At 53.4% G+C, this 21310-nt stretch overlaps 1 protein-coding gene across 2 annotated transcripts in view; it reads left to right on the plus strand.

Moving 5' to 3' along the window:
• Nucleotides 1-6423: 6423 nt before the first annotated feature.
• Cacna2d2 (calcium voltage-gated channel auxiliary subunit alpha2delta 2) overlaps nucleotides 6424-21310 on the plus strand; it is a 125298-nt gene continuing 110411 nt past the window's right edge. For both annotated transcript variants that reach the window (XM_036193230.1, XM_036193231.1), the window contains exon 1: nucleotides 6424-6948. In XM_036193230.1, the coding sequence (XP_036049123.1) occupies nucleotides 6734-6948 (215 nt within the window). In that variant the 5' untranslated portion in view covers nucleotides 6424-6733. The remainder of the gene's footprint in view (nucleotides 6949-21310) is intronic.

Genomic DNA, 21310 nt, shown 5'->3' on the forward strand with positions numbered 1-21310 from the left:
GCCACTCGGGAGGAGTCACATGCCTCCTCCTCCATCTCTGCGTCACCTCACTTTAGCCAGCGCCAGGGACAGGTGTGTGTGGGGTCTGCAAGTGTGACTGTGACTCCAGCAGAGGAGGGCTCCCCTACCAGACCTCACTAGGGCAGCTTGTGTAGTTACAGGCTGAGAATGTCCCTCTTCCTTACCTTGACCAGTGTTCAAAAAGAGCCAGTACCGGGCTGGAGCGATGGCTCAGAGGTTAAGAGCACTGCTTGTTCTTCCAAAGGTCCTGAGTTCAATTCCCAGTTACCACATGGTGGCTCACAACCATCTGTAATGAGATCTGGTGCCCTCTTCTGACCTGCAGGGATATGTGCAGACAGAACACTGTATACATAATAAATAAAATTAAAAAAATAAAATAAAAAGAGCCAATACCACCCAGGAAGTGGGGACCTCACAACACGCGGCAGGGCTGTCTGCAGCCTTTCACAACCCAGTGCTCCTTCTAGTCACGCTGTCCACCTTGCACAGCCTCAACTTCCCCCCAGAATCAAAACGCTCAACAAATGAAATGCTGCCTGCCTCTCTCAGCATCATCCGTGGAATGAAGTAATGATGGAATTGGGGTTGCCCTCCCCTTACCTGGCTACCAGAGGTCAATTCACTAAGGGACTGCTGAGCAAAAGCCAACAGCCACTTCCAGCAGAAGAAGCAGACAGTTTTAGGAATTTCCTCAGGGCACTTCCCCAATCTCTTGCTGGAAATTGCACTTCCTTGGATTCAACCTCAGTCCTTCAGCACTTAAGAGCAGTCACACTGGAGGCTCTCTCCTTCCCCACCTCCCCCCCCCCCCCCCCCCCCCCGCAGGTTCTCATATAGCCCTGGCCAGATTGACTTGGAACTCAACAAAAATCCACCTGCCTCTGCTTGCTGAGTCCTGGAATTAAAGGCGTACCACCATCTTGCCCCACACTCTGGTACCAAGAGAAGGGTGGTTGGTGTGAGGTGTGGTTCTGTCTCAGAGAGGTCCCCTCTAGAAAGTGGCTCTCTCACTCTTGACACGCTGTGCAGAGGTGGCTCATTCAGGTGATGCATCCCTGGCCTGTTGGCTTCACTGACCGATTTGTTCAGGTCCTCTCTGCCTCAATTTCTGTACTTGCAAAATGAGCAAATTAGGAACAAACCATTTCCAAAATTACTGGCTGGGTGCTAGCAGCCTGATCAGGACACAGTCCTGCCCAGAAGGGTCTTTCCTACCCTTGATGGGGACAGTACTTGGCCCCTCAGCCCCTTCTGATGGGCATGGAGAAGCAGCTAGCAGAGGGGACAATTTGCTGTGGCCACTGGGTGAAGGCACTGATGGGGTGTTAGGCTGTGATAAAAGGCTGCCTTTGTCAAAGCCTGACTTAGCCTACCATCGACACCCTTCACTTCCACCTGGAGGCAGAAAAACACATCTTGTGGAGAGTTAGAGCTGCTGTCAGCCCTGGCCAGGGGCTCTGAGGAGACTTTTATTTATTCGAAAACCGTTCAGACACCTAATGCTCTGCTGAGGGGACAATTTCTCTCTTTTATTTGTCCTCATTTTCTCCTGCCAGAGCGGGATGAAGGTCTGAGGAAAGGGAACAAGATCAGCATCTGGGTATTTCCACCACAGCAGTGGGACCCAGCAATGGAGCCAAGGGCCCTTCCCACACTGGGCAGACATTTTGGTCAATGTCCTAAGGACTCAAACCCAAAAGGCCCCAGTAGGAAGCATAGAGGACAGAACCCAAACACAGCCTCTCTGTCTCTCTGTCTCTCTCTCTCTCTGTCTCTGTCTCTGTCTCTCTCTCTCTGTCTCTCTTTCTCTCTCTCTCTCTCAGGTGTGGAGGTTGAACTCAGGGCCTTGTGTATGAAAGGCAAAGAAACACTGTATCACTGAGCCACACCCACATCTAGTCCCGGCCTTAGATCTTTCTGTTTACAGATCTCACCGAGGAACACCTGCTGTAGCCAAGACAGGCGCTCTCTGGCTGTGTAGCCGTTTCTGTCTGTGCAGAACCTGAGCTAGGAGAAACCCAGCTACCAGCAGCTGAAGCGCTGTAGACACTTCTTCCCTACGCTCACATGGTGAGTGACATATTTTTACTTCCCTTCTTTATGGATGAGGCTACCTAGGGTCCTGGAGCCCTTGTACAATGGTAAACAGCCTGCCTTGACATCTTATCATATTCACCCCGTGCTGTCCAGGAGACCACACTGTCTGTCCATCTTCCAGCCTCTGTCAGGCACTCACTCTTGGTTCTACACACATACTTACCCTGGAGAAAGGTCCAGCCCACTACCTCAGCCCTTCCTGCAGCAGCAATACTCTTTTGTGCTCCATCACACAGCCACCCAAGTTCCTTCCTGTCCCTTTGTGCCACTTCCGGGCTCCTCCCCTTTAGGAGGCCTTTCCTGACGGCTGGGGCCTCACAGAACTGAGAAATCAAATGCCCTCTTTGATCATGTGCTTTTTTTTTTTTTTACTCATCATGCATGTTTGAGGTATTTATCATATCTATCCTATGTGTCATGTTCCCCTACTAAGCAAGGAGTTCCCAGGAACCATGGCTCAAGCCTCTTATAGAAACTAGGATCTACCTCATTAACTAGTATCCTCCACTAGAGCAGGTGATCTGAGTCCAGTGACCCCTGTGATAATGGCAATCTAAGTAGGCAGCTGCCATGGCAGTATAAAAAGTTCTTGCTCTCCCATGGGCTCCAGACTGGGACTGTTGTCCCCTCTGCTTCCAGAGGCCAGGATGAGCACATCAAAGTCAGGTCTGAGGTATGACCGGTCCTCTTCTTCCTCATGGGAGACAGATCTGGGATAGTAACGCCATCTCCAGACTTCCCCTCTCTGGACCTCATTTTCCCCTTCTGTCTTAGAAGATACTGTAGGCTCTGATGGTCTGTAGCCCGGGATTTTGCAGATGAAAGGATTACATTCCGCCTCCCACTATCTATTACAGCGAACGTTAGCCATTTCACTGAGGAGACTCAAAGATTGTTTTGCTTTTGGTTTTGATCAAGTTTTGTTTATATTTTGGTTCAGAATCTCACTATGTCGTCCAGGTTAGCCCTGAACTCCTGGGCTCAAGTGATCCTTCAAGTCTCAGATGATCCATCCCAGCTGGAAGGATTCTCTAAGCAGCCAGAGTGGAGCCCTCTTCTGGTTACACATGGAGGTTACAGTTCATCTGCACCGTGCTTAGACTTGGGCATTTGGGGGAGCACATCCCTGCTGGACTTGCAAGGCTGAGCTGGAACCTCTCCTCCTTTTCTAGGAAGCTTCCATGTGCTTTGGTGTAGGGGATGTACGAATCCTGTGTCTTCCTTCGTTAAGCACTTGCTAAATGCTGAGTCTTGCCCTAAGGATATTACATGCTTTGGGTTTTGAAACCAGTGTTGCCAGATGAGAGCTCATGCTTGGCACTAGGTGGATGAAGACACAGGCAGAGTAGATTTGCCTATGTAATCCACAATGCCTGTTGCCGAGGTTGATCCACCTCACTCCTGGGTCAGACAACACTTCCTGAGCATAACTCCAGGCTCCGTAATGTGCCACCTGTTGGGTTCTTTATGCCAAAAGTTCTTTGCTCTCCCAAATGGCCGCAGTCTATACAGGACCTGGAGAGTGTGACAGGAACTGGGGAACTTTAGGTCCCAACTTGACGAGAGTAGAGTATAGGCGTGTTTCAGACCGCCAAGGCAGAAGCCACCATGCATGTGTGACCGAAGAGGAAGCAGGAGAGATGGGGAGGCCTGTCCAGTTGTGGAGGACTGTTCTAGGAGCACTTCCTGGTATAAGCGGTTTGACGGCTCTTGAATATCCTGGGTCCAAATGGGAGAGGTAAGAGAGCATGTCTCCAGGGAGAAGAAACTGCAGGAGCAAAGCCACTAGGCAGGGGTTTTCACTAACAGGTTGCTGTCCAGCCTGTAGGCTTGAGGGGAGGTGCTTGAAGTGAGGTCGTCTGGGGTAGGAATCATGCTGCCTTGGTATGTAAATATTCCTGATAGGCTTCCTCTTCCCTTGGGTGGTATGGCTGAGCCTAGGGTCTCCTTGACACGTAGTAGGTTCTCCATAAAGATCTGTCAGTCCCTCTGGATACTGGCCTGAACCCCCCCTCCCCCCACTCCCCTGTAGGCTTGGATGTGAGATGGCTCCTGCCAGGTCCCTGTCAAGAATTGGTTCCTTTCTGCTGACTGCAATGTTACATGCCCCTGCCGCCCCACACCTGGCAGGACAGTCACCTTGGTCAGGTGGGTGGTGCCAGGCATTTCCTGCCGAACCCATCTGCCTGCTATGGACAACTTATTCTCTGGTAAGTCACGATTTCTCCTCCCCAGATCTTAACCTGTGGCTGGAGCCAGCTGCCAGGAGGCTGAGGATATTGTAGGCCTCCGAAGTTGGAATGTGTAAACTCTTACTACCCATTTACTCTTAATTACCTCCCCTCCTTATTTGTCTTCCTTTAACGGCCTGTCAACCAAAATCTCCCGCCTTTCCCTCGGCGCCAGCGGCCTCAATTAGGTGCACATCTGCGGAGGCTGAGCCTGAAATACCCAACCTCCAGTGCTCACTGCCGAATTGACTGGCCCCAGGTGCTTGACGGCCTGGGTTCTCTCTGAGCATAGCACTGCCATCTTAGTATCAAAGGTCAAGCAGGCTGTCCCTGACATGTGTCAGGACAGTGCAGAGTCTGCCTTGGGAAAATACCCACCCTGTGCAGGAAACCCAAAAGGAGTTGCATCTTTTGGGCTGAACAGTTATTTGTCCAGCAAGTGAGTGTGGGAAGACATCTCAGGCCAGTCAGTCCTCCCTGCACGTGAGGGATACAGATGTCAGAGACAGGTGTCAGCAGGAGGGGGATGCTTAGCCCAGGCTTCCTGACTCCAGTGCAGGACACTCTCTTCATCCAGCTTGGTGGAGGAACTGCCCTGCCCAGAGCTGCGGACAGGGAGCAGTGGGTATTTGACACAGTCACACATCTGGCTCAGTGAGGCCTCTGCTCGTCTCCCTAGAGCTGACCTGATGCAGCCTCCCAGAGTTCACTAGGTCCTTACTGTCCATCAGGTCCCAGGAACTGGGTGGAGCCCAGGACCTCTAGCCCCCTTTGATATCATTGACGGGGCCTCATGATTTTCAGTATATTGTCAACCTGGCCCCTGAAATTTCCCTCAGAAAAGAGGAAGCCACCCTTTTGTCAAGCCCTAACTTATAGAAGCAGGGCAAAGATGGGACGTCCACAGCAGGGTAGAAAATGAAGTAAAAGTGGTCCTGAGTCTCTATCACCTCTGTACCCCTCAGTCCAGGGGCCACTGTTCTCTACGAACAGATGATAGGTGACCTACCCAGGCATGAGACAAGAGTCCCTGGGCATCTCTGAACTGAGCTATACCTAGCAGTTAAGAACCCATTAGCTTCACGTTTGGCAGAATCTGTGCGCAGTTACTGCTAAAGGGGTCCAGCCCTGTGTCAGGCTGTCAGGGAACATTCTCATCAGCGTGGGGCCCCATGTGTGGGGGGGCAACATGGGGCTCAAGAGCCCACTTCCCTGAGCTGCTCTGCCCAACGGTGAGGGCTTCTGCTACCAGGCCATTCACTCCGTTCTCACCACCTCCTGGAAATCACACCGACCTAGAGAGAGTGTTCCTAAGAAAAAGGCAGACTCTGAGAAGGTGACCCACAAGCTGAGGAACTGAATGTTACACAAACCTTGTCCTTGTAACTACAGCAGGAAAGTGTCAGGGATCACTAGGACGGAAGGAAATGAATGGATTGTGCTGGGGTGAGTTCCCTGGCTCTAGACTAGTCTGACCAGAGGCTGTGCGAGTCCAGGGAGCCGAAGTTTGGGCTCCCCTGCACACATCGCCTTGGCGGTAAAGTAGAGCAAAGCAAGAGCAGAGGTATCCGGCCACCCAAACTCCCTTCCAAGGAACTAGAAGAACCAAAATTCTTTTTTTTTCCTCTCTACCAAGGGCTGGAAGTGTAAAGCCCCCTATCCCCCTATTCCCTGCAGAAATCTAGGCAGCTTGAGCTACTGTGGGTGGGACAGCAACTGCCACCCTCCTCTCTAGTCTGCGGAAGCCTGCCATTCCACCATTAAACCTGTGACTCCAGGCCTTAAGCCTGTTGAAGGTCGAGCCCCAGGAGAGTCGCATGTACGACTGCCTAGGACAGTTCCCACTCACAGGGCAGAGGATTGTTAGCTGGTCTGAATTGGGGGGGTGGGGGGTGGGAGACGGGGACGTACACTGGGCGCTCGGACAGCGGCTGGGATGCAGGACTCGCGCGAGCCCGGACTTGGATCGGTTGCACGAGCCAGCAGGGCAGGCTCGGGGGGTGAACGGGGACGAGGGGCGCGCGGGCACAGGCGGGCGCGTGGCCGCGGCGGGGGCGCGCGGAGGCGGGCCGGCCGACGAGAGAGAGGGAGGGAGCGACAGGGGAGGGCGGCGCCGGCAGGTTGGCGGCGGCCGCTATTTGAGCGCAGGTCCCGGGCCAGGCGCTCAAAGCGCTCGGAGCCAGCGCGGCGGGGAGATCGTTGCGCGCAGCCCGCAGAGGCGCTGCGGCCAGTGCAGCCCCGGAGGCCCCGCGCGGAGAAGGAGGAGGAGAAGAGGCCGGCTTGCCTCCTGCAGCCCGCCGCCCGCGCCCCCCCCTCCATCCCGCCGCCGCCGCCGCCGCCGTCCCCCCCCCTCCCCGCGGCGCCGCATCTTGAATGGAAACATGGCGGTGCCGGCTCGGACCTGCGGCGCTTCTTGGCCCGGCCCGGTGCGGAGCGCGCGCCCCTGGCCCGGCCGTGGCCCCCGGCCTTTCCCTGACCCCCGGGGCCCAGCGTCCGGGCCCGCACGCCCGCTCCTGCTATTCCTGCCGCCACTGCTGCTTTTACCGCTGCTCACCGCCCCCGGCGCCTCTGCCTACAGCTTCCCCCAGCAGCACACGTAAGTGGCCTCGGCCAGTCGCGGGACCCCGCGGAGCCCCGCGCTCCTCTGCGCCCCTCAGCCCGCGTCTGGCCCTCGTCGCGCCGGGTGTCAGGGCATGTTGCAACTGAGGGTGGCGGCTACAATCCCCCGTGGGCTGGCAGCCAGGGTCCCGGAGCTTCTGGCTGCGTCGCGAAACTTCCTTGCGGTGCCCCTGCTTCCCATAGACCGCCCCCACCCCCAACGGGACAGAGCAAAAAAAAATCTTCAAGCCCAGGGATGGGGCTAGGAGGTTCGAGTCTGTTAGCTGATACTCCTGCCACTGTCCTGGTCATAGATGATCTTGGGGTTGGTCAGAGAATGGCCAGAGACCCTTCCCCGGTAGTCTTGGAGCCACGCATCTGCCCTGTGTTCTATCCCTGATGGAAACCTGGCGCTTTAGAGTCAGACGTGGGGTCAGACATCCACACCTGCCTTCTTGGGCCTTTTCCTTTGGTGTGTGTGTGGGGGGGGTGCTGGATGCAGAGGTTGCCAGCACCTTCTTGCTGTGGTCCACGTCACCTGTTCCTGGCCACCCACCTGAGAGGGCGTCCCTGGAGAGCTCAATAAGGAGGTGAAGGTGCTGGGGTTGGGTCAGAATGTGAATGATGGGGAGGACCCCTAGCTGGCCCTGATGGCGGACACTGTCACTCCTGCTACTAACAGGGTAATAGCATTTCCAGGTTCTGCCAGCTTCTGCTGGTGCTTATGGTCCATCCGAGCCTCCTCACCTTCCCCAGGAACTGGCAAAGTCGGGCAGATGTGTCTAGATAGGGAGTGGATATTCTGCATGTGGCCTGTAGGACAACATCTGTTTCTTGACACCATGCCCCAGCCATATGCCAGTGTCCAGACACCCCTTTGGAGCATGGCAACACCGTGCTTCTGTATTCTGTCCTCTGCTCTGAGGGGCCACCTGTCCCTGGACTCCTTCACGAGTGTCCTGGCCCAGGTTTGGGCATGAGAGGCAGGGTCTGGCCCCAGAAAGAGAGTGATTAGTCTACGTCATAAGAGCGGTCTGCCCTTGGGTCGGAGCCCCTGGTTCTGCCACTGAACCTGCCTACTTCAGCTGGTAGGTTCTCCTAGATGAAGGAGAACCAAACTCAATGAAGCACCGCTCTCAGTCTGTCTGTCTGTCCTCTTGGCTGTCATCGTTCTCCTCACACAGCCTGGCCGTGCTCAGGCGGGTGATCACTTGGCAAATTACAGGTGCCGCCAGGACGTGTCCTCTGTCAGCTGTCTGGATTTTTCACAGTGGATGGGGGAGTGCAGGGAAGTTCGAGGGTTGGTGGGTTGTGTTATTGTCTTTCATTTACTGCCATGAAACCGGATTGAAGCTAGTGTTTAAAAAGAGCAAAGCATTTTTTTATTGTTCTTTTTTCCCTCAAAGCCAAGCCACAGTTTTTTTGTTGGTTTTTTTTTTTTGTTGTTGTTGTTGTTGTTTTGTTTTTTTTCCCTAGCTGTTTCCCAGCTCCTCAAGTGAAGGTTTAAGTAGTCATTTCTTTCTACCTCTTCTGACCTCTCCCCGCTTCCCTGCAGCGTGCACTGGCTGCTGGGCCTTCCTGAGTCCCCCCTAGGACGATGTAAAACCCTGAGCAGAGTGCACACCTGTCCCTCTGTCCTCAGCCAGAAGATGCTGAGGAGGGTGTGACTACAGCCACACATTTCCAGCTGGACACCCGTCTCTCACTGATGTAGTTAGAGTTAATTCAAGGGTTTGGGACATGGCTTACAGACCATAATAACTAGGGGACGGAAATAGGGGATGGAACAGGGGCTGTGGAGCTTTGGGGTCTGGGAGGAGGTGACGAATGTGTGACATCAAAGCAGATTTGCCATGACAGGCAGCGCCCTTCAGCCGCCCTGGTCCCGTGGATGCAGATAGCTGTTGGTCCTTGGAGGAGGAAGGGGACTCTGTGGACCCTCCCAGTGACTGTGCTGCTTCTGAGTTAGGGCTTTTGTTAAACTGACATAAAAGGCTGAGGCTGCCGCTGGGGCTACCGGGCTCTGTGGGGCTGCTCAGGGCTGGGTGGTATCTCAGAGTGGCCGGCCTCAGAGGACACTGATACAGGTGGATCCTCAAGACGCTAACTAAGTAGGATGCTCAGCCCCATGGCACTGGGGTAACACGGAATGAGCCTTCTGTGGGGAGGGCCCTCAATGATTAAGAATACCCTCCAGGGTATGGAGCTGTGGGAAGGGGCCCAGCTTCTCAAACTGCTTGGCTGTAATCAAACGTGGGCTTAGGATCTGGTGGCGGCTATCGCGCTGGCAGTGTGGCTGTCTGCCATCGGGTGAAATGTACCAAGCCATTAGATTGCAAAGGGCAGAGGAGTTGCCGTGGGAGGGGGGACGGGACTTTGGTTTTAGGAAGAGGGGCCTTGGTCACCCCACCTGGATGTGAATCGGGGTTTCAGATACGTGTGTCATGCCTGGGTGTGTGTATACTCTCGTGTCTTGGAGGGTAGAGCCCTAGAACAGCACACACTCCCTTTTACCTGCCTTCCTTCTGTTCCCACGTATGCCCACCCCGGGGGTCAGGCCAGCCAGTGCCGCTGGTTGAGAGTCAGTCATTGCTACTAACAGCCTTGATGCATTTCTGACCCTCCTTGTTGCCCCCACACTCCAGCTTTGGCTCGCTCTCTCTCTCTCTCGCTCTCTCTCTCTCTCTCTCTCTCTCTCTCTCTCTCTCTCCTTCTCCTCACCTCCTTATTTATCCTGCCATCAGTCTGTGCCCACCCTGGCCTGCCTGCCTTTCTGTCCTCTCTGTTGGGTCCCTGTACCTGTTCTGTGGTATCCCTGGGCTTCACTCTCCCCTGCTCAGTGGAGTGCTGGTTAAGTCCTGTACGGAGTGCCCAGCTGAACCACCTGCCTGGCTGCACCTCGTAACCCAGCTCTGTTCTAGTGATGGGTAGGTTTGGTGCCTTCCTTCTCCAGCATGGGTGAGGAGCAGTGAAGGGCCCTGAGGGGTTTGTACCCCCAAATTAATGTCCGTTAGAGTCCATAAGTGCTTCTCTTCTGAGTGGACAAATGGGGAACAGTGCTCATGGTAGGGCATGCGTCAGTCTAGCTGTGGTTAATGGTGGGTGACGCGTGTCTGTCTGGGCCTCAGAGTGGGTCTCTACCTCCCTGTGGCTCTCCCTATTGGTGGGAGGCAACATTACATGTGCGGGTCCCCTGTCTTTCCAACAACCTGCACCGCTTTCGCAGGAGGGAGGGGTGAGGCTTCCAGGCCTGCTGCCGCTGTCAGTAGAATGCGGCACTGCCAGGTGCCTGCACCTCTCCTGGTGCTGAGGATCTGAGGGAGACCTTGGGATGCTGTGCCCTCTACAACCCCCCCTTTTTTTTTTTGGTGTTTCAAGACAGGGTTTTTCTATAGCTTTGGAGCCTGTCCAAGACTAGCTCTGTAGACTAGGCTGGCCTCGAACTCACAGAGATCCGCCTGGCTCTGCCTCCCAAATGCTGGGATTAAAGGCATTGCGCCACCACCGCCCAGCTTACACCCTACTTTTATTAGACTGTTCCTCCTGGCCAAATATGTCAGGCTCACCTCCTGGGAAGGAAGGAAGCCCACTTTTAAATGGGTACCTTTATAGTTTGAGGGGCTGGTCTTCTTCCAGATTTCCACCACACACATGTCCCCAAGGAGAGACACCAAAATGAAACTGAGCCACAGGTAAATCAAGTGAGCCCTTCACTTCTCTCTCCTGCTGAGCATGGAGAGACACTACCAGCTCTTAGCACCCCAAATGTCTGCAGTGGACACTGCCAGCTTCTTGGAGGACACAGTTTGGAGGCATGCTGGGTGTCAATGTAAGCCTCGCACGCTCCATTTTGGTCTCTAGACCTGATGTTCTCTTTTGAGATGACCTTGCCTTGATTTCTCCTGCTGAAATAAGATAATCTTAAGAGCCTAGTAGGGAAAATCAATGGGAGAAGGGCAGCCACCAGTGGGCAGGAACAGCCCTCCTGGGCATCAGGGCAGTGACTATTCATATCTGCATCAAGTTCACAAGCCATGGCTGTGGGACCTCGGCTGCCTATCATTTCACATTGCCCCCCACACCGGGCTAACTGCTTTCTTTTAAAAAAAAATTATTCATTTATTTTTTTAAATTTATTGAGACAAGGTCTCCTTATGTAGACCAGTGTGGCCTCCGCGCACAGGGGTTAAAGTCATAGGCTACCATACCCAAAGCTATTTCTTCCTTGTCTCTGCTTGCCCCCCACTCCCATCCAACCATCGTTGGTGATTGGTGGTGGAGGATGGGGCAGGGGTGACTGTGGACTCCCCTCACTCAGCCCAAGAGGGCTGTCACCTCTGTTACCAGCTTGTCCTCAGAACTCCTGTCATGGCCTCCCCCTAGACTGGGGTACTGAGACCCAGAGAGATGGCAGGGCCTGCCCGAAGCCCACATTTCCCATAAGGACTGAGAGAGGATGGTTCAGTCAGAAATGTACCCTTCCTGCCAGGGGTCTGGGGACATCTGGACGGGGCTCCAGGAAGTGGGGAGAGGAGCTCAAATCTCAAGCCTGTAGGAAGACAGTGAAAGAAAAGGCTGAACATGCGGGAGGTGGTGACAGCCCCTCCCCCTCCGTGACCTTGCCTGCTTTGTTCCATTTTTCTCTTTTGGGTCTCAAGCCTGAGGGGCCATCCTTGGCCAAGGCTGCCCTGCCAGTCCCCCTCCTGTGTGCACATGCCACCCTCCTTGTGTGCACTGGCCATCATAGAATGTCCCCACAACCCAGATCTGCCCTTGTCCTGGTGCTGTAAGTGTGGCAAAGCCTGCCAGGCAGGGCACTGAGCATCAGTGTGTGTGTGTGTGTGTGTGTGTGTGTGTGTGTGTGTGTGTGTGTGTGTTGGGGGGGGCGGTGCCTCCATTTCCACATTCTATTATGATTCTGGAAAGAAAGGTCAGAGGGTGGGGTAGAGCCTGGGTTGTAATGTGTATATGAAGCTGGAGCCTCTCAGCTATTTTTGCCAGGCCCACAGAATTTCAGAAGACGACTCCGACCTTCCGGGTGCTTGAGACCATGTGGGGTTAGGGCAGAAGGCCCTAGGTTCTTAAGGGCCTGTTGCTATTCAGAGGTTGCCTGCAGGTTTAGGAGTCAAGGCTGGTAGTCCTGGACCCTGCAGGGTAGCATTGTCTATGGGATGGGAATGGTCTCTTTCTGAGAAAGGGCCTTTCTCACTTCTAGCTTCCAACTCATTCCAGAATTGCCTGGGAACCTTTGATCTGTGTCTTCCAGTGATTGGACCCTAGGCCTGGGAGAGGCACTGGTGCCTAAGTCCCCGAGGTGATGGTGAGGAGTTTCCTATCACAGACAAGCCTGCAACTTGCTGAGGAGATTCCCTTCATGTCAGTTTTATTTTTCCTGGTGCCCACTGTCTAAACAAGAAGCTACAGAATCAATAATCGTATTCCCAAAGGGAAGTGTATGTGTGGTTTGTGCTCTTTTTTTTTTTTTCTTTCTTTTTAATTTTTTTTTTTACCTTCCCTTTTTCTCTCATCCTCTGGAACCTAAAGAGCCTTCTGCGTTGGTGTCACTAAGGACCTCAGGGGTGTGGAAAGTGTCAGTACAGATGACCACTGAGCACTGAGACTGAAATGCCTGTAAAGGCTTCTGCAGTCCCCTACAGGTTTCTTGGGACGTCCTTAAGGAATCAAGAGTTCTGTCCTTTGGATGCACACAGATTGAGTGTGACTTTGCGCCGACAGGTCCTGCCCTGCCCCTGTAAGACTCAGGTGGTTCATGTAGTTGTCCTCACCACTGATCCTGTCCCCTATCCTGGTCCTGCTGTTCCCTATGGCCCCACGTACTTCCTTACCTATCTGGTCTTGTTTGATTCTTTGTCCCCTGCTGGTGCTGGTGACTGAGCCTGATTGGAGCCTAGCCTCATGTACTAGGAGACCCTGCTCAGCTGTGTGTGGGGACAGCGGATTCTTTCCTTGGGCTGAGGTGCCTCTGTCAAGAGCAAACCCAGCCCAGCCTTCTCCAGTGACCTTGGACAGAGCTCCTTTCCCAATGGGCCTCAGTTTCCTCTCTTCTGAGATCTTCTACTCTGACATTCCAGCCCTCCAAGAAGACAAGAGTGGGGATCTGCCTTCCAGCTCTTCTCCACACTCCATTCTAGCAGGGATGAGGTGGGACCTACCCCCTGCCTGCCTGCTCTCTGTGTGCATGAGGTTGTCTGGGCCTAGTACCTTGGGTACCTTGAAGCCTCTTGGCTTCTGACTGACCCACTTTGGGCTCTGATTAGCCTAATTGTTTAGCAGAGAAGAAGAAGAGCAAATCTTTCCTATTGGTTGTTAACCATCTCTCCCCATCAAACAAAGGGAATAGGGAAGGAGACCCCACCCCATCATTGTCCCTTCCATTCCCTTAGGTCATAGGCTCCTTGCTTCCACCATGGTACATTCCTTTCTCAATAGATGGTCAGTCCTTTCTGAGCAGTGCCCTCTTAGTGTGCCTCTGAGAGTGTCACACACACACACCCCAGCAGCTTCATGACCTTGGGTACCTACTAGGCTTCTCTGGGTTTGGAAGCCTCTGTGCTACCTCCTAGAGTCCAGACGGCATGGATCATGAGGGATAGACCGACTTCCAGGCCCTACATCTAGAAGGATGCTCAAGTATAGCTGTGCCTGCCCTGAGTGCACCTGTCCCCTTACCTATGGCATCCACTATTCAGTTAGGTCCTATAGGTACCTGGGCCCAGTTATGGCTTCTGGGGCTTTCCTGTTGTACTACTGGGCCCTTACCTTGACCTGAGTGCATATGGGTAGCACCTGTGTGTTCATGTACGGCTTTGCGCATGTATTGGATGTACGTCATACTTGTTTACACATCTACTCATGTGCCTGTGAGTAGGTGTGTGCCTAGGCGTATTTGTGCTAGCATGGTGTTTGTATGCACAAGTGTAGGTGTATATGTGTATACATGTTTGTATGTATGCACAGTGCAGGTATATGTACACAGGCACGTATGAACTCAAATGTGGGCGTGTATTCGTGTGCCTCTATGTCTGTGTGTGTGTGTGTAGTGCAAACACATGACAGTTTATCTCAGCAGCCAGAATGTGCTTGCAGTACCCACCTTCTGTACCTGCCTTTGATGTGAATGCCAGAACTTGGTGGGCGCATGCTGGCAGTGAGAAACAAAGCCTCCTGCTTGTGAAGACCCGTGTTTTGCAAACTCTTATGTCAGGAACAGCCTGAGTTAAGGCTGAGCTAGAAAGTTTGATCAGCTACCAACTGGCAGAATGACAGTCTGCGAAGGAAACCCACAGAGGCTGTGTCCTTGGGATTCGGGTTTCTGTAATGAATGGTTCTAGACTCACTGGAGGACTGGGGACTCTAAGGAGCTCTGTGAGGACTTCGGGAAGCGGAGTGGCCTTGCAAGCAGCTCTGGTGTGGAGAAAGTCTGTGGGGGTCACATGGAGGAGGCCAGGCAAACTGGAAGACTTCTGCTGTATGACCTTGGGCTGGTGGGTTTCCCTCTCTACACACTTCTCATTTGCACAGTGAAGGACAAGGAACATCCTCAGCAGGTCCTGGGGTCCCCGCCCAATGCAAGATGCCCATGCAGTCAGCAGTCACCACAAAACGTCTGACCTGTTAACCCTGTGTGCGCCAGTGAGATTCAGACCATTCGGTGTCTCCAGTGAGATTCAAGGATGATTTTTGGGTGCTGAATCTGTATGAGATTGGCTGTCCTGGTACCCCACATTGCGGCACTGGCCCTTGGGGCTGATGTCTGAGAAAACCATAGGTTTAGCTTTATAGGCATTTTCAAAGTCTGTGTGTTGGGAGGCAGGATGGCCTAAGGTTCTGGGCACTTTGAGAAGTTTAAGGAAGGGCAGAGACGCCTACAACAGGCTCAGGAGCCTGTTGGGCAGGGAGTGTTTTTGAAGGGTCAAGGAACCTGGGCAAAACCAATGGGGCACGGTGGGCCTTGTGTACTTCCTGGACTCCTGAGGGACACCGCCACAGAAGCTCCAGGAGAGCCACATGTCCTGATCTCATATGCAAGGAAACAGAGGCCCCAGGAGAGGAACGTGAGCCTCCAGACACCACATTGATGTTGTGGGCTAGGGCTCAGTGCATGCAGCTTGCAGGGAGATTTCCCATGCGGCCATCTGTGTGCTGGGACATGGAATCATTTGTCTTAAATAGCCATATCTGTGGCCTGGGGTGAGAGAGCAGTTGGGGGGCTGCTTGGGTGAACTTAAAGCAGAGTGCCTTTGTAGTGTGATACTCCACTTCCTGATTGGGGGGTGGGAATGGGGGCAGACCTTGATACCAGTGTCCCCTGTGCTGTTTCAGAGTCACCCAAGTTTTCTGGGTCTCCTTGGGAAGGACATCTTCACCACTAAGCAGGAGGGTGGGTACTGAGGGATGGGTGTGCTCCTCAGACAGGTAGAAGTCCCCCCCACCTTCCGCCTAGAGTTTCCAGCCTGACGTGGCATTTCAGTCTTGATAGCTTCCTTCCGCAACTGCGTTCTCCCGCTGGCGCTGCCTGAAATGCTGCATTTGAAGCCTTAAAGGTCAGGCTTGGTGCTGCCATCAGCTCCAACAAACAAACAACAAAGCGCCCCACTTGGGCCCTGCCCCCAACTTCAGTTATTAGAAATGTGAAGGCAGAACCGCTGCCTTCCATGCAGAGCCTTCACCGAAGGCCCTTTCTCCGTCCTCTCTGTGAGCAAGGGGCTGGATGGGCCCCCCTTCTTCCCTGGGACCCGTCCCTCTCCTCCATGTTGCTTTACGGGGATTAGCTATGACATACACTCCAGCCTGGAATTCAGATCTTTGCCTGGGCTGCCACTGGCCCTGGGAATACTTGTTCTTCAGCCAGGTAGAGCCACAGGCAGGTCTTGTAGACTCCCTGGCCTCCCTGACTCCTGGCTTCACCCAGACTTCTTTACCAGGTTGGTCTTCTGGGCCCCAGTGTAGGGTGAGGAGCCTTCCTGAATGATGTCCTTCTGTTCCTTCCACTTTGTGTGTCTCTCCTTACAATCCTACACCTGGGCCAATGCTGGGCTACTCTATGGGGCCTGTGGAGTAGGAGGGATTGTGCTGACTGTCACCGCCCTGGACACTGAGTCTGTGGGACATGTGTCTATGGAGATGAGGAAACAAGGCTGCTCCTGTGTACACCTTGGCGACCCCAGAATGAGGGAGTCAGAGGTTGAGAAGCATAAACTGTCAGTGAGAACCAAGTCTTCTGCTGTGTTCTGCCAGGCTGGCCTTATTTTGGATATGGCAGACTATTTTGGTCAACTTCCCTACCGACAACAAGATGGCTGCCACAGCTCCAGGCATCACATCAGACGCAGACTTTATGTATAGAACAGGAGATTGTTCCTGTAGGTTTCTCTTAAGAGAGGAACCCTTGCCTAGAAGCCCCTAGCCTACTTCCCCTTCCACTTCATTGGCTAGCACTGGGTCACATGTCCACTCTAAACCAATCGCTGGCAATGGAGAAGGCGCACTGCGATTGGTTCAGGCTAATCAGAATTTACCCTTGAGCTGAGGATGGGGTCACCTTGGGGCTGGAGGTGGAGATTCTGCAGGCTTGGGTTCTGTTAGTAAGAAAGCTGGCTTGATGGACGGGAGCGAGACAGTGGCTGCTTCAGGGTTAGACGAGGGGAGATGGGAGCTAGGAAAGCAGAGAGGAGGGAATGAGAGGAAAGGGGGACATAGTCCTCAAGGCAAGAGAGTAATTATTGACCCACATCATCAGCTTCTCAGAGCTGGGCCCTGGTAGTGTGTTTCGTACATGCTGTCCATGGAGGCCAGTTCACATATACCCTCTTTCACACACAAGAGAAAAGGAGGCTCTCCGTAAGGCCAAGTGATGCTGTTGTCTCACAGACAGCAAGTGGTAGGTCAGGTTCCCATTCTGCACTCAGAACCAAGCACTCAGACACTGACCGTGTAGCTCCAGGAAGCCTCTAGCCCAGGATATTTGAGGTACCACTATAACACCCGTGCTGTCTCATCATACATGGCCATCTGCAAGGACTGACCCTCTCTGATGAAAACCTTGGTAGGTTTGTCATGGGGCCTTTCTCTCTGGACCTGGGGCAGCCCTGGAGATGGAGGCATCTCAGAAATGAGAGGACCCAGTAGAACAGCTCTGCTTCCACCTACAGTAGAGCTGTGGGTCAGTGACATTGGTGTGCTAGCTTGTCCAGTTTAACTCCTGTGGGGTATAGGTGGAGAAACTGAATCCTACTAAGAGATGGCACTTGAGCTTTCTAGCAGTTGAGGCATAGACTAGATCCCCAACTCATCAAGATGATATGCTGTGCAAGGTGATGTTGGCCAGTCATGGCCTGGAGGAGGCTATTCAGACCGCTTCTGTTTCTCTGTCAAGGCAAGGGCAAGCTGTTCTGGGCAGCAGGAGCCAAGCAGCTGGCCTGTCTTAATGGGCTACCATAACTATCCCATGGCCCTGGTCATGGGGAAGACCAAGATTGCACTGGGTACTGTCTGTGAGACTTCCTCCTCATCTTAGAGGAAGGGCAGCTTCAGGAAGGGCTATACTTGTGTCTATAATGGGACTGTATTTGTGCCTGAGCACTGCGAGAAGCCTGGGGTATCCTTGATTGGCTGTCCTGGTGAATGATAAAATCCATACTCTAAAACAGCTGTGTTCCCATGATCTGGTACCTACCTCCCCATTTCTCTCTGGGCTCTTCATTGAACCAGTCCTTGGTCCGAGTTGGGGACCCTGGGCTCTTTCTGGCTCCTGGGTTAGGGTGGTACCCCTCTGGTCATTAATCTCCACCTGTCACGTGAGGGTATGGCCTTCTGGAGCTGCTTGGGGTCTAGAAAGGGAAGGATATGACCTCTCCTGGGCACAGCCAAGAGTCCTTCTGTCCACTACAGGCCTCCCGTGATTCCCCACCTATTTCTGACACCTGCTGGAAGCTGGTGGTATTGTGTCCAGTGTGCATGTGTGGAATAGAGAGGAAGAACAGTTAAGGCTCATTCCTTATTTCCCACGCCCATCTCTACCTTTCTGTGGTCCCTCTGCCCCAGGTGCAGCCAATATCAGGCAGGCAGGGAGACTTGCAGCAAGTGAAGCCGCACATCCAATTGTTTATATTAGTCAGGAAGGCCCAGAAACACCAAGGACTTGGGCATGAGCATCTCAGGAATCCCCTCTGCCCCTTTCTCCAGATACCTCCTGTCCCACTTCAGCCTCAGCCCTGCCCGGCTGACTGTGAGAGTCTGCACAAACCCCCTGTCTTCCCCTCTGAGCCTCAGGGGCCTCATAATACCCAGGCCCTTTCAGAGCAATAACCCTGCATCTGGTGAAACTCCTCCTCTGTCACCCCATCTGTATATCTGTCGTTCATGTCCCGCATCGTAAGCTGGTGTTCACTGGTACCCACTGTCTTCTGGTAGACACGGTGATGGGCTGGGGTAGCAGCGGAGAGGATCTCTGCCCACTAGGGTACCAGATACTGCCTTCCACCTACTATGGAGATGGGGACAGTTGGGAAGAGCTTCAGAGGGTTCAGTCAGCCTCAAGCAAACCCACCTGTTGTCCAGCTACTGTTTGCTTGTTTCTTAGAGCTTGGTGAGGCGTCATTGTCCTCTGAAGCCTCCCATATCTCCCCTCGAGGGTCATGGACATTCTAGGATATTTCAATACCCCCTTCTTCACATATGTGTCCATCAGGACTGTGTGTCCAGGGCCACCATCTACAGCTCCTGGATCGTGCCTCTCAAGTGCTCAGTAAATGTTTGCAGAGCAAGCAGCTCATGATCTGCACAGGTGTTCCCAGGGCCAAATCGGTCATGTCTATGGGAGCTAAAGCTTATCCGTGGTTTGGGATGGGGCCTCCTGGTGGCTGCTTCGGCTGCTGCTGGGGTACAGTTTGTTTCCCTATCTTCCAGCAATGTTGTTGCAGTGGCTTCCCTGAGGGTGGAGAGGGGCCAGAGACCCATAGGACTGCAGCATTTAATGTGGAGGTAGGGCATCAGCATTTTCACTTTTTATTTGTTTATTTAGAGACGAGGTAGCCCAGGCTGGCTTCAGATTTCAGATTCACTGTGTAGCTAAGAATGACCTCCAGATTCTCCTGCTTCCAGATCCAAGTGCTGGGATTACACGCATGTACCATGACACCAGGCTGTTGTGGCGCTGGGGACCAAACCCAGGGCTTCATACATGCTAGACCAACACCCTGCCAACTGAGCCTCATCCCCAGACCAGAACTAGAGCCCTGCAGGTTAGCCGAGGTGGGGAACTGTGGCCTGGGAGAGAGATAGGAAAGTAAATACCCGGTCTGCTTGACAAGGGTGAGGGGGATGGTGGACTGGCTCCAGGGGGTTCCCTGACCACGGTGAGAGGTCCTGCTGTTCCCAAATCCCTACTTACTTCCTAAGGGGTGTCCTGGCCTCTTGAGATGGCTGTCCAGCTCCCTCCACCCTGTTCTACAGTGATGCTTGCCCAACCTGCCCTGTTGAACATCTAGACCCTCCCCCAACTGCCTTCCCCGTTGAAGCCCACTCCCCACACCGTCACTGTGTTGAGCTAACTGGGTCCCTGCCTCAGGAGCTCACAGTGTGTGGGGAGGATGGACAGTGAGGAGGACATGTGAGTGTAGCTGAACAGATGATACCCCTGAATGGCCCGTGCATCATGGAATATCCAGAGAATGTGGACATCCATCATACTCCAAGCCATCGATTGTCTCTGGCCATTCCAGTGGCCCTGAACTCTCCTCAGTTGGGGTCATGGAGGCTCTGGAAGGTCACATGGACCCACCTTCCACTGAAGATAAGCCATTGTTTGGGGGCCAGGCAGCAAACAAGGGTAGAATCTGAGAGACGTGTGCCTTGTATTTGGCTCCAGCCCCAGGTGCTGAACCCCCTTGGCAGGCTTATCTCTTTCTCCTTCCTTGCTCTTAGATACTGTTACCCCCTTAGGCAGTGCTTCTCAGTGCCATGAATGCCTTAGGAAGCCAGACCGTATGACTGGGGCCGCTGGCCTGCTGCCCCACAGCCCCAGTTTCCTAGCACAGAGCTTCTGGGAAGTGGGTGGCAGGGAACAATCCCAGAGGCCATTAAATCGAGTGATTTACATGGTTCCTGAGCTAGTGCTGGGAGAAATATATTTCACAGGTGATTTCCAGACTGGTGGCGTACAGATGAGGCCATTACTCTAAAATGAAGCAAGGTGGAGACTCCATGTGCCCATCTGGAGGGGCCTGCAGCTTTGGTTTTTGTTGTCCTTGATGTGCAGACCTACTGAGTGTTAGAAACTCTACAGGGACAAGGGCTGGGGTGGAGAGGGGCCGAGGGACCAGGGTCCGACTCCTGTCATTTGCTCCTTTAGTGACTGTCTCCTTAAAGGGGACTAGACGTGTTTCTATCGGCCATTTAGTCCTGTTCTCAACAGTTGATGTTTTAATGGCATGGAGCTCCTCTCTGCCTGGCCACCATCCTGGAGGTGCCATGGGAAGTGGGGCCTCTGGATGATCCATGAAGCCCCCCCCCTTTTTTTTTGTTTTTTGAGATAGGGTTTCTCTGTGGATCTTACTCTGTAGACCAGGCTGGCCTTGAACTCACAGAGATCCGCCTGCCTTGTCTCCCAAGTGCTTGGATTAAAGGCATGCTCCACTGCTGCCCAGGATCAAGCCCCTTCTTGATATAGCTGTAGATCCCCAGAAGCCCACAGAGGGGATTTGCCTAGAGCACCAGAGAGTACAAAAAAAATACTGGAAATGATAAAAGCCTTGTGGGCCCTTCTGTCAGTAAGAGGGTCTGATGGTGGGGCAGCAGGGTAAAGGGCGTAGAGGATAAATATGCTTAGCCTTGAGCTGGGAATGTAGCTCAGTTGGTAGAGTGCTTGTCCAGCATGTGCAGGGTTCTGAGTTCAAGTCCCAGTACCACCTAAACTGTGCACAGTGGCACAGGCTTGTAACCCCAGCATTCTGGAGGTAGGGGAGACTCAGAAGTTCATCATCCTCAACTATGTACAAAATCCGAAGCCAGCCACTGCTACTGGGACCCGGCCTCAGTACCTACTACCTCCACCTCGGGAACAAGGACACTAGTTATAATATATATATATATGTTGAAATGCATGAGCCCACCCGGTGATGGTGGTGTACGCCTTTAATCCCAGCACTCGGGAGGCAGAGGCAGGCAGATCTCTGTGAGTTTAAGACCAACTTGGTCTACAGAGTGAGTTCTAGGACAGCCAGAGCTACACAGACAAACCCTGTCTTGAAAAACAAACAAACAAACAAACATAAAAGAGCATGGGCTAACAGGTTCAAAAGCAGGGCCTAGTTGTGTTTGTGTTCTGTGGACTGACTGGC

The sequence above is a fragment of the Onychomys torridus genome, chromosome 7, assembly GCF_903995425.1.
Source record: "Onychomys torridus chromosome 7, mOncTor1.1, whole genome shotgun sequence".
Lineage (NCBI taxonomy): Eukaryota > Metazoa > Chordata > Mammalia > Rodentia > Cricetidae > Onychomys > Onychomys torridus.